Source organism: Melanostigma gelatinosum (assembly GCF_949748355.1).
Source record: "Melanostigma gelatinosum genome assembly, chromosome: 8".
Taxonomy (NCBI): domain Eukaryota; kingdom Metazoa; phylum Chordata; class Actinopteri; order Perciformes; family Zoarcidae; genus Melanostigma; species Melanostigma gelatinosum.
Genome location: NC_136641.1, coordinates 18,656,301 through 18,674,458, shown reverse-complemented (window position 1 = coordinate 18,674,458; position 18,158 = coordinate 18,656,301). Strand labels below are relative to the sequence as shown.

Here is an 18,158-nt window from a genome sequence, read left to right as displayed (position 1 = left end):
TAAAGTGTAATTATTGTAAAAGCAAGTGTTTGGGTGATTTCTCCACACTTGACTGAGAGAACTAAAATCAATTTTCTTCATTTTTTCGACAGAAAATAAATAAAAGCAAATGTTTAAAAAAAAAAAAAAGTTTATTCACTCTCAACAGTCATTAAAACAATTCATACATACACATGAAATAAAACTGCCACAAAAAAAACCTGTGGAAGACATGTGGAAAACGCATTCACATATTTCAATGAAATGATAGTTTCAGTCTTTGAAAGTGTTACCTTCCTTTTCAAATACTTGGACCAAATGCAAAATAACTAAAGGTTCACATCAATTTTGAACCAGTGTAAATCCAACTTGCCTGATGAACAGTATATTTTACACCCAACAGCTTAGAATTTGTAATGAATTGGTTTGAAAAGGAATGCTCACATTTAGTCAGTGAAATGACCAAAACCTTGTTCACACAGGTTAAACAGGAAGCACTCAGTGTAAACGTGCACCCTGTAACACATTTGTATTCCCACTTAAGTGTAAAAGTTAATACAAAATAAAGTAGTGTTCCATTACAGAAACATAACTGTTGTATCTTTCATTTGAACAATTTACATTTGTTTCAGATCATCAAAGATAAAGCTGGTTATATTCTATATTTTTGTTATTGTTAACAAATCCTATGTTAGTCCATCTCTCTTCCTGGTTTCCTCTTCCTGTCTGTGGTTCTGTAAATTCATTAAAACAGCTTACAAATAAACACATATCTCCCTAAACAGCTGGGCAGTTTTAAGTGATATAGTGCATTTGTTGCACTATATTACAACAGCTTCGCTGACAAATGTTTGCAGTAAACTCACTCACTGAGCAATGCAGAGCTTTCACTGAGCCTCTGTGATTGATTTCAAGCTAAAAACATTAAAGGTCTGATATGACACATTCGGTTCAGTCCAGAGACAAACTGTGAGACCTGTTTGATCATTTAAAAACAATTGTTTTAAACTGTCTGCTTTTTAAGATCACAAAGGTTTGTTGATATAACCGTAAACTACAATGTGTTATTCGCAATAATAATAATAATAAAAAAACACTATCAGGAACGCAACTCCTATAATCCAATATTATGAAAATTTAGGATTGCGAGTGATTTAGTTTCCCCCCCCCCCAAATTTGGCACCACATACACACCTCGTCAACCTGGTTCAATAACAGCCTTTTACCCGTCCCCTCTGGAAAGAAGAAGACCAGCACGTGGTGTAATTTAATAACGTGACTGCTGGTTACACAGCAGGGAGGTCTGTGGGGCGTCACCGTGTGACCACGTCTCCTTCAAACGTGTCTTTATCAGCACGACGACGCACGAGCCGCTCTGGTTGGAGGGCGCAGAACACAGAATTACACACAAAGTACACAAATATTGATGTACACGCAAACGTCAACTGAGTCTGCACTGTGACCCACTCGACTTTTCAAAAGATTCCTACATTAGTTCTTAACTTCCTTACTTTCCTATATCTTTGCATTGTTAAGCATTTTGTGATGAACTTCCTCACAAATTGTTCTTCATTTTTGAGCATAAATCTACATTAAAAACTGGGCATTTTGCCCTCTGATCCAACGTGTGAACAGATTTACTGTATCTACATTAATATGAATGTGTCCTTTGAATTCATGTCCAGCCCTTGAGAAGGGAAGCAATGCAAGTATGTAGTATGTAGTATGTAGTATGTGAGGGTAAATGTACAGTACTTTTGTACCGTTTGAGCCTCAGCTAGACTCGGAGTCGAGGTCGAGTGTGTCTGAGTGTGAGAGGTTCTGAACCCTTACAACCAGGCTGACCCTGAGACTAAAGTCCTTATTAGTTTACTGGATTATTATCTTACAGTCATTCTGTCTGTTGTGCGTCTATCTGGTGTTTATATAATATATATAAATCGTGTACTCCTGGAGGACTTTAGTTCACAAAAGGCACGTCAAAGAGGTGCCAACGCGGTGAAAAGCAAGTCTCAGCTTACATTAAAAATAAAAGTAAGTTTCTATGGCTTCAGGGTTGTGTACACGGATCGTATCTCTCTATTAAGACGACGTGTGGCTGCTGCAACTCTCGTGTGTGTTTCTGTGAAGCGTGTGCGTCGTCCTTCAGTCTTTTTTTTGTTTTCTACACCGTGTCCTCGTCCATATTGGCAACTTCATCCAGCATGACAGCAGCTGACCCCGTGTTCTCCTCCGCCGGCTCGGCCGATTTTGACGGAGAGGGAGGCGCCAACATGGCGGTTTGCTCCTCCTTGGCCTCCTCCCTCTCTTTTCTCTCCTCGTTTTTCTTCTCTCGCGCCAGTAGGTGGTAGTTGATGCTCATCCCCACAAAGAGGACCACACTTGCGACAATGAGGATGATGCCGGAGGAGATGTAGGTGTAGTCATAGTGCTGGTAGTAGTTATAGAAACTACCTGTAGGGGGACAGAAGAGAGAAGAGTCAGATTTAACACTCATTTTGACCATGTTTTTTTATCACTGACCATGATATCCCAGCTGCATATGCTGTGTAATGTATTCTTAGAAAAAAAAAAGGGAGCGAGAGAAAGAAAAAGGAGAGAGCGAGAGAGAGAGAGAGAGAGAGACAGGTTGACGCCGTCTAAATAAATACAACCTTCCACCCGTCCCCTTTTCCTGTCATACATGTTGGATGTTTTACCTGTTAGCGGTGGGCCCAGCAGCACCGGTCCACACTCCACTATGGTGACCAGACCCACGGCTGAGGAGAACCTCTGAGCTCCCACCAGGTCCATCAGTGTCTCAAACAACACCGAGCTCAGCCAGCCAAAGGCAAAACCGAAGAAGATGGCGTACACGACAAATCCCGTGTAGTCCACAGACAGCGGCGCCAGCACGTGGCACACTCCGTTGTAGAGGACGGCAGCGGCGAAGAAGTACTGTATTCTGGGCCGGACCCACTTGGTGTTGGCCAGCATGCCCATGGAGGGCCGGGCGAACATGTCGACGAATGCCAACACCGACAGCAGGAAGGCCGCTTTCTCTTTGCTGATGTCCTTGCTCTTGGCGTAGTTAGAGAGGAAGACGAGCGGAGCGAAGAGGCCGAAGAACATGATGACGTTGCCGAACAGGTAGAGCAGGAAGCCGCGGTGTTTGAACAGCGTCAGGTCGATGAAGGAGTTGATGGTCTGCAGGACCGTCTTCTTAGGCTGTGGCTGTACCGAATCCACCACAGCCTTGACCTCGTCCGCCTCCGAGTCGGGTGTGGGCGGCTGCGGTGTGGGTGCGAGGGGGCGCATCAGGGCGCCGGCCACGCAGCAGTTGAGCAGAAGTCCTCCCAGGATGAGGAAGCTGCCTCTCCAGCCAAAGGCATCGTACAGCCACGAGTTGAGAGGAGCCAGGGTGGACAGGAACACGGGGCTGCCTGCCATCGCGATGCCGTTGGCGATGGGACGACGGTTGTAGAAGTATTTACCGATCATGGTGAGGGCTGGATTCAAGTTGAACGCCAGTCCCAAACCTGCAGTGAGACAGAGAGAGAGAAGGGTGGGAGGGGAAACAGAGGAGGCATGAGCAGAAGATGACGGCAAACAAAACAGCCATCCACATACAGGTGAAGTGAGAAGATGGATGTCTTTTTTACCAAAAAGGGTGCCATTTATATGCAACATGTGGATATGGATATATGGGGAATATCATTAAGAGAACTAAAGCAAAGAATAGCAGAAGAACGCATAAAAGTACAATATATGGTTGTTGCATCACATTTCACGAAAATGATCCTGTCTCTAAATATATGAGAATTGAGAAGTCACAATACTGATCAATGGACTATAAAGCTAGAAGACATCACCATGAAAACACTTGAATAAAGAGTGTGAAGATATGTTTCAGTTTAAATGGACAAACTTAAAACAAACACCAACTCAGTGCTGCATTCGACACGGTCGACCATGCCATACTCCTAGAAAGACTAAACATCTGGGTGGGACTCTCTGGCACAGCACTTAACTGGTTTGAATCCTACTTGAAGGACCGAGAATACTTTGTGTCTGTAGCTGATTACACATCAGAGCTGACTAAAATGACATGTGGTGTTCCCCAAGGTTCAATACTGGGGCCTCTTCTGTTCAACATCTACATGCTTCCACTCGCTCAGATTATGGAAAACAACAAAGTGTGTTATCATAATTATGCAGACGACACACAAATCTACATAACTATGTCACCAGGGGACTATAATCCCATACAAGGGCTGGGTAACTGCATTGAACAAACCAACAACTGGATGTGCCAGAATTTTCTTCAATTAAACAAAGATAAAACAGAAGTAATTGTTTTTGGTACCAATGACGAACAATTGAAAATCACCGCTCAACTTCATTAAAACCCACAAACCAAGCCAGAAATCTAGGTGTAGTTATGGGTTCAGACCTCAACCTGAACAGCCATATCAAGACAATTACAAAATCAGCCTACTATCACCTGAAGAATATATCAAGGATTAGAGGACTTATGTCTCAACAGGATTTGGAAAAACTTGTCCACGCATTTATCTTCAGCAGACTGGACTACTGTAACGGTGTGTTTACAGGTCTCTGTAAAAAGTCTGTCAGAAAGCTGCAGCTGATTCAGAACGCTGCATGTCTTTGCACTGGCTTCCTGTCCAACAAAGAATTGACTTTAAAATCCTGGTGTTGGTTTACAAGGCACTGAATGGTTTAGGGCCAAAATACATCTCTGATCTGCTGCGACCTTATGAACCATCCCGACCCCTCAGGTCATCTGGGACCGGTCTACTTTCTGTTCCCAGAGTCAGAACTAAACATGGAGAAGCAGCGTTCAGTTTTTCTGCTCCACATATCTGGAACAAAGTCCCAGAAAGCTGCAGGTCTGCTGAGACCCTCAGCTCATTTAAATCAAGATTGAAGACTTTTCTGTTTGCTGCTGCCTTTAATTGAACCACATTCAATTAATATATTAATCAATTTCCTGCATTTCTGCATTTTACTACTGTATTTTATTTCTTACACTGTTCTTAATTGCTGTTAAATCGCCTTTTCTTTTGCCTTATGTTTTGATGCTTTTAATGGTTTTAAAAGGACTGCACAATATATCGCCATTTCCTCCGGGACCGAGTTCGTGCAAGGCGTACACTATAAAACGCAGATCGGCAGAGATCTTTTCCAGACGTGGTTTGTGTGCGAGTAATTGCAGAATTGCGGCAGTGTATGGTTGATTGCGTGCAGCGTAATGTCTCAGGGAGACATCAATTATTGTTTCAATGTATGTTTTAAATCTCCTTTACTTTTGCCTTTATGCTTTTAATGGATTCATGTGAAGCACTTTGAATTACCTTGTTGTTGAAATGTGCTATACAAATAAACTTGCCTTGCCTTGTAAGTAAAGAGTGATTTGAACAACTACACTCCACTCTGGTTCAACTTCAGAGGGTCCGTTCATGTTTGAAGCGAGTAAAACACTGACCTCCCACTACTCCTATGAAGAAGTAGAGCTGCTGCACAGTGTTGCAGAAGGAGGCCGCGATGAGTCCCGACGAGGCCAGAACCCCTCCGACGAAGATGATTGGTCGACTGCCAAATTTGTTCACAAGGATGCTGCTGATTGGACCTGGAGAGACGCATGAGAAAGAGAAGTGATGTCATACAAAGCATTGATACATTATAGTGAATGAGACAAAAACAGGAGGATTTTCTACGTGTCCTGAACAAATTTAACATCTTTTGAACTTGACAAAAAGACTTTTGAAGATGGCCTAAGCAGAGTGTAACAATTCATCAATTAATCTGCATATTAATCAATAAAGAAAATAAGTGTTCCTTGCAGCCCTATGCACACGTACATGATCTATGCAGGTAGTGACAAAGACGTACTGGAGCAGTTACAATGTGATTGCATCAGCTCACCATTTAAACCTTTCACCAACAGGTGGTGCTATGGTGGTAGAAATCAAAGAGGGACAATGACTTGATTATGTAACAGCAGCGGGTTGCATGGATGTTACATGGAGGAAGAGGGGAGGAAAGGAGGGAAGGGTGAAAGGGTGAAGAGGAGGGAGCCAGGCAGTGCAAGGTATGGCACATGTCAGAGTGGGAGGTAACATATAGAGGAGCTAAAAAAGGAAGTAGAGAAGGAAGAAAGGAGAAGAAGAAGAGTGAACAGAAGGGGAAAGGAGAGAAAATACAATGAGAGAAGATGAAGAGATGAGGAAGAGGAGGAGAGAAGAAGAATCAATCCATCGTTATTTATAAAGCACCTTCTGAACAAATTAAATGCACTTCAAAGTGCTTTATAAGCGATTGATAAAACTCAGGTCATGTTAAAAGTAGTAAAATGTTTATACGATCAAATAATATTAATCCCCAATAAAATGTGATCAACCAAAAACAAGTCAGAAAGTTATAAAATGATGATAGAATAACGACTGAAAGCAGCTTCACAAAAGACTTGTTCTGCAACATCTAAGAGAAGAAGTGGAGGCTCCAAGGAGCCTTCCTGGTTCATAGATAGTCCCGCGGCCATGCAGTGCCTTAAAGACTAAGAGGGAACCAGTGTAAGGACAAGAGAAGAAGAGAAGAAGAGGAAAGGAGAGAAGAAAAGAGGAGAAGAGAAAAGGATAGAAGGAGAAGAGAAGGAGAAAAGAGACATGAACTGAAAAGGACAAGAGGAAATAAAATAAGAAAAGAGGATAGAAGGAGAGAAGAAGGACAGAAGAGGAAGGGAGAGTGGAGGCAGTCCACGTGCTCCGCTTGCATGCCAGCCTCACTATGAATGGTCCTCACATGAACTCAGACTGAATCTATTCAGCAGCTCTGTGCGCAACTGTACTGCTTCACATTCCTCTGGCATCAATACTGAATATCATGTGCAGAGCCGAGATCGCTATTGACTGACTATTTTGATTATCAACTGTTTTATTGAAATAAATGCCAAACATTTTATTTTTTCCAGCCACTCGAATGAGAGAATTTGCTGCGTTCGTCTGTTTTACACATTACTGTGAAGAGAATAATCAGGAAGATTACATCAAAACAAATCTTACTGGAGCTTAAGAAACATAACCGTAGTGAAAATCAACGAGCGCTTACAGACCTCAGCTCGCTTTACGACAAAACATGAATGGCATTGTTGGTTCAGAAGTTGTTTTCCAATCCAGACAAGCTGACCGACTCTCGATCATTGTTGAACCACAACGGTGCAATTAGGCTCTAAATATCGAGTTAGTCTGTTTGTCTTCGGGCCTTCTGCGGTCTACTCAGTGGTCAGATTCAACAGGTTTGAACTGTGATTTGTCATTCCATAGTATGTGCAGCTGATCATCTCACAATGACAACAATAGTTAGCTGCAGTACTAATTATGTGTGACAGAAGATGGGAAAACTAAGATAGCGGACACTGAGACGAATACCAAAGGAAAAAATATGAATGATGTCTGAATCAAACATCGCCACCCTTCTGCTCTGGGCTGGCATCCATTACCTCACAACCAGCAGGGGGGGGGGCCTTCACACAGACAGTCGCCCTTGAAACTTGGCAGCTGGCCACGGTGGCGGCTCTGGAAGCACGATCGTTCCCTCACGCACTCGCTAAACACCGCTCTAGTTTCTGGTGCCGTGTCCGTCAACGAGGGTCTGACGAGCTGGCACAGAGCCCACCAGAGCCTGCCTTGTTCGGGGGTGGTGGGTTTCCATGTTCCAGGCATGCAGTAGATAAAAGAGGTTCTACCAGAACACACATCGGACACAAGTGAACCTGTACAAGGACAGGAATGACTCTGCGTCCACTCCAACGCTCACATAGACAAATGAGTAGCGACAATCTTTGCTGCTGTATGGCGTCATACAAAGAGGGCAGTGAGTAGTGTCCTCCGTGATATTATATAAACGATCCCCCTCCCTCCATATCTCTGGGAGAGAACAGAACACTGAGGAGGAAGAGAAGAGGTCCGTCCTCATCTTCACTCTGACACAGCGTCCACACATGATTAAAGAAAACACACCATGTGTCGAGAGCAAACCCAACTGTGACGAGCTATTCCTCCATCTAACTTTAGCTTTTGCTTCCTCTGACTGTGCAAAGTGCGTAGATTTGATTTTGTATTACAATCTGGTCTTTGTTCATTCAATTCAGCCAGTCGTTACAGAGCAGATGCTCAGATTTAGTGTCAAACTGAAGAGGAAGAGGCAGAGCATCAGATGGTGTTGAGTCAGTCCTTCCAACAACAACAACAACAACAGGAGAGGGACAGGAGAAGCAAACCCACCAGTTAAATGCAACACATTACTATCAAGAAACTGTTATGGAGCTTTATTATTTATTATAACACCTCTATGGCATCATAAAGTAGACTTTATGGCAGCACAGTTGTACTAGATAGCATTAGATTGTACAGCTGTACTGAGTGGTTTATTAATTCATTATTACCTTTGACAATAATTTCACTTCATAGTGTTTTTTCATTCTTTTGCTAAATCGGCTTAAATCTCAACTCTCCGTCTCATGCTGAATCATATCAATATCCTGTAATCCCGAGCACTACTTCTTGCATTAAAACAAGCTGATGTGCACTCATGCACAAATTCACACACTCGCAAACACACTCTTTCTTCAGGCACCGGCTCTTTTCCCTCCATACAAGAAGAGAGAAATCCCACAGATCATAAGAGAAGTCACACACACACTGAGGCTGTGACCAGTAACGTAAAGTGACAATAATCGAAGACAAAATACTGAGGAATTAAGAAAATTAAAACGATGTTTTTGTTTGTAATTCCAACACACCCGTAAAGCCATGAGGCCTGTATTTTTTGCAGCGTGTTTCATGCCTTGAAACTAATAAACAAAAGAGGTGAAACAATCACACTCTTCCTTCATGCAGAGCATGCTGTGCATCTTTAACTGGTTCACACTATTGTGTGTGTGTGTTGCCTCATGAGTAACTGAGTATTGTGGTTATGGTAATTCACGCCCTACGACTTCACTTCTATAGTACAAGCCAGCATCATGACATCAGTAACTGGTGATCCGCGCTGATTTTTGGAACAGGGGAGAAGAAAATTGAAAAAAATGGGACAAAAACAAACTACTTCAACATCTGGCTCCTGTTATGCAACTTGACTCCTCCCCTCGGTTTCCCCCTCAGCAGTTTCCTCTCCTAAACCTACTGTGAGCTAGCACGCAGCTCTGACGAGGAAGAAGGAGTAAGTGGAGGGAACAGAGACCATTTTTAGATATAAACTGAGACGGAGAGAGCAAACCAGATGACGGCATCTTGCTTTAAGGGTGTGCTGGTTATCAGATACACTGCGGGAGAAGGAGCGAGAGTGGGTTTGAATTAGGACGGAACTCGCTTTGTGTCAAGAGACAGAACGAGAGAAACCTGATCTGAAACTAGAGCAGAGTTTTGCTTTCCTAAATCCTCCCTAAACATGCAAATGGGAAGGCTGTTGTTCCAGCAGTGCAAATAAAAGAGCCAGTAAAGAGGTACTGCACACTTAGACATGTTTTTTGAGCTGTAACGCATTCTTAGATTGGTATTTCTTGGGTTGAAAATGACTCGACCCGCCATCTACTGTTTAAATGAGCCCTAAACCGTGCAAGGTCAATGCTCGGATAAAGTCGACTGGTTGTAAAACTATGTAAAAAACTATACAGAAAATGAAATTGAATGCAACTTAACACCGCCTTCCGTAACTTTCCGGTGGGACTTGTCTGAAGGAGTTGCGCAATGATCTACCTCTTCCAGTTCACCTTTAATGACTTCATGAACGTCACTATTTTTGTGGACTTTATTAAACATATTCCGTCTGTTCTCTCCGGCCCACATGTCAAGCATACATTCAGATTTCTGCAGAAGTCAGTCCTCTCCCACTCATGTCAACCTGTGTCCATTTGAACAAGTGCAACCTGCGCATGCAGCCTGTAATCTACTGTGTTTTGGTTTGGGTCAGATTATGTTCTCACTGCAAGCGAAACATAAGAGGGTTCGTTTGGAAACCTGTCACAACAGGTGTTGAACCGCACCAGAGTGTGATTAAAACAGACCGAGTGTTGGCTTGTAAAAGAAAACACAACCGCTAGCGACACCATGAAGTTCACATTTGGGTTTTTCAATTAAACTCCTTTGATTGCAATCCCTATTTTTGTATTTTGTAGATGTTAGTATAGTTTTAATGCCTTCTCCTACAGCATACTGTAAACCCTGTGACAGAAAGGAATTTGGTCATTAATTCAATGTCTTGTTTATCTCCAGCAGCTTTAGTAGGAAAACAAAGTGCGCCTTGTTTTCATATCTTGTTTGCAATCACTCCAGAGTATCCATTTCTCACATAGTCCCCTGCTCTCCACTCAGCAGTAAGTGTTATTCAAGCTGTGACTGAATGAGAGAGACAGCATACGCAGATGGAAAGTCGAACGCAACCTCTGGGCGTGTTTGTTTTTATGTTGCTTCAGTGAAGAGTGAACGATAAAGTGTCACGCTCAAGTCCCGAGAAGAGCAACAGGCTTAAGAAACACGACCAGCGAGGCCACGACCAGCGAGGAGAAAAAAATAAAAAATAATAATAATAAAAGGGACTCGAGTTTTGTTCACAAAAAATGCACTTAAATAAAGACCAAACATTTGCATAGGGGTGGAGAGTTATTCATTCCTTAAGAGGCAACATACTGTCAATCCACACTGGAAACTCTTTAGAGCTTCTAATGTTGCTAACAATGTTCACCTAGAGAAATTGAATAATCGGAATGAAAAGAGTTTTCTTTATTATGGAACAACCCTTACACACACACACACACACACACACACACACACACACACACACACACACACACACACACACACACACACACACACACACACACACACACACACACACACACACATCACTCACCTCCAGCATACATGACAGCCAGCATGATGGAGGAGATCCAGGACACCTGACTGGGTGTGGCATCAAAGATGACCTCGATCTCTTTGAAGAACACAGTGATGGACTTGGGGAAGGCGTAGGAGAAGCCGATGGAGATGAAGGCCCCCAGCACCACCGCCCAGCCCCAGCCACCTTCAGGAGGGGTGTACACCACAGGCCCAGCCGGCGCTGGAGGCATGTCTGCTCACGAGGAAGACGAAGAAGAAGAAGAAGAAGAGGGGACGAAAAGGCCGGACCAGGTGCACAGAGATCAGGACTCACAACCTGTTGGAGGAACAGAGCAGAGAGCTGGTAAATATCAACATAGACAGTGAAGGAGACGAGCACACATTTCATCCTTTGCTTCTTAGCATTTTTATCTAATTTGCTGCGAGATGAAATATGTAGGGTTGAGGAAGGAGAGAGGGAGGACGGGAGTGAAGAGTTTGATGGAAAAATGAGGAGGGAAACTAAATATTTATGTTTGTGATCATATTTTCAAGTGCTGTCATGGTGAGAAAGAGCATCTCTGCCAGGCCACATGCCAACATACCATCAGAGGATAAGCAGATGGCATACTTATCTTATTAAGCAGTACAGAAAGATTAGCCCTCGACAACTTAGGTGTAAAATGCTGATTTTCCCCGATGTAGTTTGGAGAAAACATTTTAGAAACATTTACAGTACAACACACCCACAGTTACCAGAACAGCTAGAGAACCATGAGCTTCCTCAATGAATGCGTCCATCTATAGATGTCCTCGTTTCCCCATTTAGGCCACACAGAAACCAGCTATTTATGGTCGGCTCTCAAATCAACTCTGCTACTGTTTGGGCCATTTACCTTAAATGGTCTCCGGATTACAAATCTGCAATGTACAGAGAAGGGACTTGACACGCAATCTGTATGGTGAGACTAGATTCAGACAAAAGCTGAGTGATGCCGCCATAAGTGGAGATATAGAGAAAAACAACATTTGTCACATAAGCTTATGTCCTAAAATACTGCGAGAGGACTGACTAACCTCGTTAGAACTAACGAACAGCCAGGCGGCTTGTTTTCCTACATGCAGCGTTTAGCCTGGATCGTGCTGTAAACAACCGTTACACCGCCAGCCTGTAGCAGTACATAAACTGGTTAACTCAGCTCTGTGGTTCACAATGCAGACAGATGATGCTCGTCACGGGAAGCTAAACCTTGTGGCTTTCACTTCTTCCTGCTTGTTTTTTTATGTTCATGTCTCCTCACCACAAAGAACAACGCTGAGAAACCAATCACAAGGACTGACACATATGCTAACGCTACATAAACAAACACATGCATGAAGAAACGCATAACAACTTAAACTAGTTGTGCTAGTTGTCCTCCTTTAACAGTTCAGTACATGTGTCTCCAGTTAGAGAACCGCTGGTCAAACATAGTGAGACAAATCAGATGTCTTTTTTAAAGCCACACATGTTTTGCACATTTTATATTTATTCTCTGTTAATGCTGCGCTTTCGGTTATTTCCTTCCTTCCAGGCAGTTTCGGTTGATGCCAGTACACTCAGTGACGTCTTTGCTATCAAAATTCAATCGCTGGTCTGTTTACATGACAGGGTTTTTCAGCACTGAGAATGATAACCCACCTCTCAACCACTACGCACACTTTAGCGCATCGTTTTGTTATCTTTTGTTGGTGGAAAACGGCGTCTCAGAACGGTGCCTCAGTGTTGATGAGATAATTGTACGCAGCCAAACCTTTGCTCGAGGCAGGAAATCCATCCGTGAAGAGCGCGTCCGCTTTATTTCTGTCACAGTTATGATTCTGTCAAGCAGCAACGCAGCAGCAGGCTGTGGGCTGTGAAGACAACTCTTCATGATTCAGGTTGGGCATTGAGACTGGAACAAATATATTTTGGGAAATTCATTGACTGACAAGCTTTTTGATCACACACACACACACACACACACACACACACACACACACACACACACAAAACAATCATCTGAAACTCACGATGAAATACAGAGTCGTGGTGAACTGCATCGGGTCGTATCTCCACGGATCTTGCAAATACTTTATCGATACATCAGTGAAACAAGAACGAACGACACAGTCTGAGCCAAAGCAGCCGAGGACACCTGAAGGCCACCGTAGTTCTCTAACACGCTTGGAAGGGGAGGGGTTGGTTTTAGTTGGTTCTGATCCGCAATACACCACTAGATGCCAGTAAATCTTACAGACTGGGCCGTTAAGTGAGGAGCCGGAAGTATTAAAAAGGTCCAAACGAATACAAGAGACATCTGCACACTTAGATCTGTGCAGGTGACTATTCCTGTATTTTTTCATATCGCAGAAAAAAGAATATCGCAATTAATGTTATTTTTTCCAATTTCGTGCAGCCCTACTTAGGACCAACAGACTGTCAAACGGATTATGTCAAAGAATCTAAGCAGTCAGCAGATCCGATAATGTGCACACGCGGTTTCACTTCCTCGTTAGTAGTCTCTTCCGTCAGTGACTGTTGACACACGGACCTCAACAGTAACAGTCATGAAACAACTTCTACCTTCAGTCGGCCCGTCTTGAGTGTGTGTCAGTACATGAGAGCTCAAATCAAACTACAGCGCCACCATGGAGAAAGCAGCCCGTCCGTGTGAGTGTGAGCAGGATTTTGTGTATTCAGTCAACAGTAAATGTTACCGTTCATGTTTAGCGACATAGCAAAGAATTTTAAATTCCTTTAAAGTCCTTCTCAAATACAAACAAAAGCAAACGAGCACCCACAAACACGTGGAGGGTGGCGATTGGATCCAACTAAATGTCATACTCAAACACTACGGGCGTTACTTTGTTACAACCTTAATTACGTGTAATGAAACGTCATCCAAGGGCCCTGGACTTACCGGCCCTCAAATGTTGCTCACAGAGTTGTTTGCAGCAGAGCCCTTCCTCCAATGACCTCACTGACAATCATACCATCACATGTTTGTGCAAAAAACAATATATATAATTCATCTCTGCAGTCATCACTGGATTTGTTCCACTGGATCTACAATTTAAGAGGGAAAAAACAAGTATTATAGTGCTACTGATCAAAACTCTGTTCAGAGTACATCTTGGAAGATATTTTACCGAAGCTGGTGCTCTCCTTTTGTTTCTCGTCGACAGTCGTCATTTATATCATAAAAGTAATTGTTCTCAACATAACCTGCGACTGAGCCAGAGAGGAACAGGAAACGTGGTCAAACATAAAATACAAAAATCTTTTTCTTACAGTGATCTGAAAATAGCATTCAAAACAAATACTCTTTAAAAATGAGACTAAATATATGGCCTAAAGCTGGTCTATGCATTTTCCATGCCGTTATGTAGGCGACATTGCGCTTTATTGAACGGAGAAACAAACACAGGACGCTAAAGGATGCAGAAATATTGAAGTTCCTCTCTTCCTCGCGGCCCACAAGCAATGTGCTCGCTGTGCCTAAAAATGCAACGTCACTGCTGGTCTCAGCTGTCTGATCACGCACAGTCATGTGACCTCGTTTTAGGTCACGCAAGGCAACAGGCCCAAAACACACAAACACACCGGCATTTATTTCACTTTCATATCTACATGCCCGAGTTGCAGAATGTGTGCCAGGACATCAACTGCCATGTAATCGAATTGGTGTCGTAAAAAGTACTTTGTCATAAAACCACTTCCACTGTCAACACTTCCGTGCAACCAAATAATCCATTATAAAGGACACATCTACAATAAGTCCAACTTAAAACCTGTATAAATATAATCACTATTGGCCCTCTCACCACAGAAAGTGGATCCAGAGTCCCCCTATGGTTTCCCCTGGCTTTCTATGCGTGTTTCTGTTATTTTAACACCCGAATTACATCGAGAAGTCATAAAACCGTAAAGCAGTAACAGTGACTTCAGTCTCCCTGAGTCATCACCCATTGCTGTGTCTTTATGTTCATGTTGTCTCCTGCGCATGGATAGCCATGCAGCTCCAGCCTCAGTCTTTTAAGCATGACTGTTTATGTGGCCATGAAGCGCATGTTTAGGATCCCTTTTACAGGGTTATTGTTTTATAACAAGTTAACTGGAAACTTCAAAAAGTCATACGAAGACGAGAGACTTCAACTAACTTATGAAGCCAACGTTTGCTTAATTAGCTAGCTAGCCAACGGCTGATATAATAAACAAAACGGTCGCCCCCTAGAAATGAGAAGTCTGCGTCTGTTGACCTCTCAATTTAAGGTCACATTTACTGTGAGTTATAAGTATGCCGCTGTCTCCGTTAGTAAACTAAATACATTCAGTGTGAGGAAAGAAAGCTTGACAGGGCAAGCAACACCAAGAGGCTTTGTAGGAGTTTTGTATGTCAGACACAGACTGCACCCAAATCTATTGAACCAGTTGTTCCAGTGTTAAGAAAGACAGATAATCGGTTCAGGGCCTGGACTTAAAGGGAAGCAGGCGTCACCAATGGGACTCTCCATCTCACGTGAGGTCCCAGTGAGCTTTTAGGTGGGTGTGTGTGTGTGTGTGTGTGAGCAAAGCAGGACAACTCTTGAAGGAGTTCTCAAAGGCAAGGCAAGTTTATTTGTATAGCACATTTCAACAACAAGGTAATTCAAAGTGCTATTACCGAGCATTATACATATCATCTCTTCAGTTAAATGGTTATTAAATACTTGTTAACTTAGTAATGACCACTCTAACCTCCCAGGTATGAACTAACGTCAATGTGGCCCCATCCTTGTCTCAAACACTTCCGTAACCTGAGTGCACGCCCAATGCGTACACAGACACACACCCTTGCTTGCTCAAATGTGCAGTTTGCCCGGCCTAAACCAGTTGTGCCTGGCCCATATGCATACTTGCACATGAAGAAACCCGCTCAAGGGCACTGTGTTGCACAGATTCAAATATTAGTTTTTCCTTGTGCAGAGCTTGTGGAACTTCCCAACACTATAACTTACACTTCATTTCCCAGATTTTGGGAAGCATGTGAACAATGCCCTCCCAACAACATATGTTTTAGGTCTATTATGCAACCAGTCTGTCAAGTACAAACTATGATCGGAGGGTTTTTCCTTTTCCCAAAACAAAAAATGGTGAAATGTGGCCGGTTAACTTTGGGGATTTAAAGGCCAACAAATAAATAAATGAGGCCCGGCAGAGACAAACAACTTCAGGCCAAAGCTTGCCACACATCTGGTTCTACTTGTTTTTTTGTTATTAATCTTTACCACACTTCCTTTCTCTCAGACACACACACACCACTGGTGTGTCGCCACTCATTTGCTCTCCCTTTCTCTCGGCTTCAGGTTCAACCAACATGCCTCATCCGTTCGCTGGATTTTATGCAGAATCTCTTATATTTACTCCAAAAAACGACAAACAAACTCTCTACTCAGTAACTGATGCACCTCCAACGTTTAAATACTACCCATGTAATCCACTACTTCCTGCATTTAGGCAGTAGATACCTTCCAACAGTAGAAAGCTATGAATGCAGCAGGTCAGCCTGGGTGAAGGTATGCTTATAAGTCAAGAAGCATTTGAGCTTTTCCTGACAATTCACAGCAATAAACATTATGCATGACAATAAAGATTGCACAAAGGAGGAACACTATCTGCAGAGTCACGCTCAGGCCCCAGGACAATACAAAAATACAACTGGATAAGTTTGTTTGGGAGGAGCAGCAGTAACCCGATGAGATGCTTCCTGAGAACAGAAACTATTAAAATCCCAAGTCCATCTCAAAATGCACGAATTAGATCAGAGTAACATAAAACAAGTTTGCAAACACCAAGAGGGAGATATTCAACTGGAAGCCCGACCCTTCTGAAAGCAGGGTGGATGTTATGAATCCTGCTCCTGTGCCACCACACACATGGAAAATGACAGAGCAATCACTCACTTTTTTGTAAATATCCCCATGTAACAAAATGACAATGACAAAAAACAATGAGGACTGCACGAGAAGCAGCGCGTGTGGCTCTCGTGTGATCTCTCCATTGAGCGCCGACCAGCATGTGAAACTCATTCAGCTCTGTGCAGAATATTTAACACGTTAGGCCGCAGTCAGACGGATTTCTCTCCGGTGCTGGCTCTGTGCCGAGACCCCACTGAGAGACCCGGAGCGACGGGCTGCAGCTCAGCAGCAGGCGGGTCAGATGCCGGGACAGTCCAGCCTCACTTTCTTCACTTGTGCATGTAGAAATAGAGCCAGGACCACGACACGGTGAATGAAACCACTGTCGGTTTAACGCTGCCCGATAAAGCTGGTTGTAAATGATGTAACGTAAGATGAAATAATAACGACAGCGGGAGCAGAGAAAGATGATGAAACTGGTGACGCTAATGGAGGAGCGGAGCTCGCTAATTTACAACTTCACACGGCACAAGTTGAGCTCGAGATGTGAGCAGGAGCCAAAAAAAAGCGCCGTTTAATTCAGCAGCAGCGTCTTTGTCTCGACGGTTAGTCCACCGCACGCTCGTTCACTCACCGACAGTGTGTGTTGAGGGGGTTCGGCTTTCTCCGGCGGAGGCTCGGTTCGGCTGAGAGTCGGTGTCTCCCGGACACGGGGTGTCCTTGCTCCTGACAATGACCACACGTTGATCCTCCAGCTGCAGCTCGGGGGTACCACCGCCACGAACACACACACGCTGGACAACTTCTGGGATGGTGATGATGACACCGCCACCAGCACGCATGCGTACGAGAGCGTGAGCGGCAGCCGAGGAATCTGTAAAAACCGCACGTGCAGTAGCGCGTGGAACTGTAGAGGCAGGCGCGGTTTAAATAGTGGTGGAGGAAGTACTCACATTGTAGAAATGCTCTGTTGCGAGTAAAAAAACCTGCAAAAGTACTCATTATGCAGAACGGCCTTCTTTTAGAATATATTACAGCCTATTCCTGGATCGTGAATGCATTAACGTGTACATTTCCTAAATGTTGCAGCTGATCATGGTGAAGCTCAATTTAAATACTCGATACACTGATGGGTAGTAATGTCCAGTTATAACTCATTCATACCAATACAACTGTGCTTTTTATACTATGACATATCAAAATGTCTCCCGAGAGTTTCTCATAATTTTCATGAGACACCAAGTCAAAAGCACGAGTTACTTTCTCATAATTAAGTCATGAGATAATTAGAATTACAAATAAGAACAAAGTGCTGCCTCCCTGCTGGTCTTTTTGGTCATAGTCAACCAAAATGTCTTCAGTCGATTTGTCGTTTTTTTGCTTTTA

At 43.4% G+C, this 18,158-nt stretch overlaps 1 protein-coding gene across 3 annotated transcripts; it reads right to left on the bottom strand.

Annotated features, from left to right (window-relative positions):
* Window positions 1–112: 112 nt before the first annotated feature.
* On the bottom strand, window positions 113–17,602 carry LOC306781401 (monocarboxylate transporter 1-like). Of its 3 annotated transcripts, none has more exons than XM_079274244.1 (6): window positions 17,407–17,602; window positions 12,647–12,746; window positions 10,888–11,190; window positions 5,465–5,608; window positions 2,679–3,497; window positions 113–2,433 (listed from the first exon to the last, which is right to left on the bottom strand). In XM_079274244.1, exons 3-6 carry the CDS (start codon window positions 11,102–11,104, stop codon window positions 2,144–2,146), a joined length of 1,470 nt encoding a protein of 489 aa, XP_079130370.1. In that variant the 5' UTR covers window positions 11,105–11,190; window positions 12,647–12,746; window positions 17,407–17,602; the 3' UTR covers window positions 113–2,143. The 3 variants fall into 3 exon arrangements, with proteins under 3 accessions (XP_079130370.1, XP_079130371.1, XP_079130369.1); XM_079274245.1 differs by lacking the exon at window positions 17,407–17,602 and adding an exon at window positions 12,906–12,996; XM_079274243.1 differs by lacking the exon at window positions 12,647–12,746 and having other exon boundaries at window positions 17,407–17,601.
* Between the last annotated feature and the right edge of the window lie 556 nt (window positions 17,603–18,158).

Coding starts and splice junctions, on each gene's coding strand:
- LOC306781401 (XM_079274244.1), bottom strand. CDS start 11,104: ATGCCTCCAGCGCCGGCTGGGCCTGTGGTGTACACCCCTCCTGAAGGT. Junction 5,609..10,887: donor GGCTGTCATGTATGCTGGAG/GTGAGTGATGTG, acceptor GCGTCTCTCCAG/GTCCAATCAGCAGCATCCTT. Junction 2,434..2,678: donor GCTGGGCCCACCGCTAACAG/GTAAAACATCCA, acceptor GTCCCCCTACAG/GTAGTTTCTATAACTACTAC.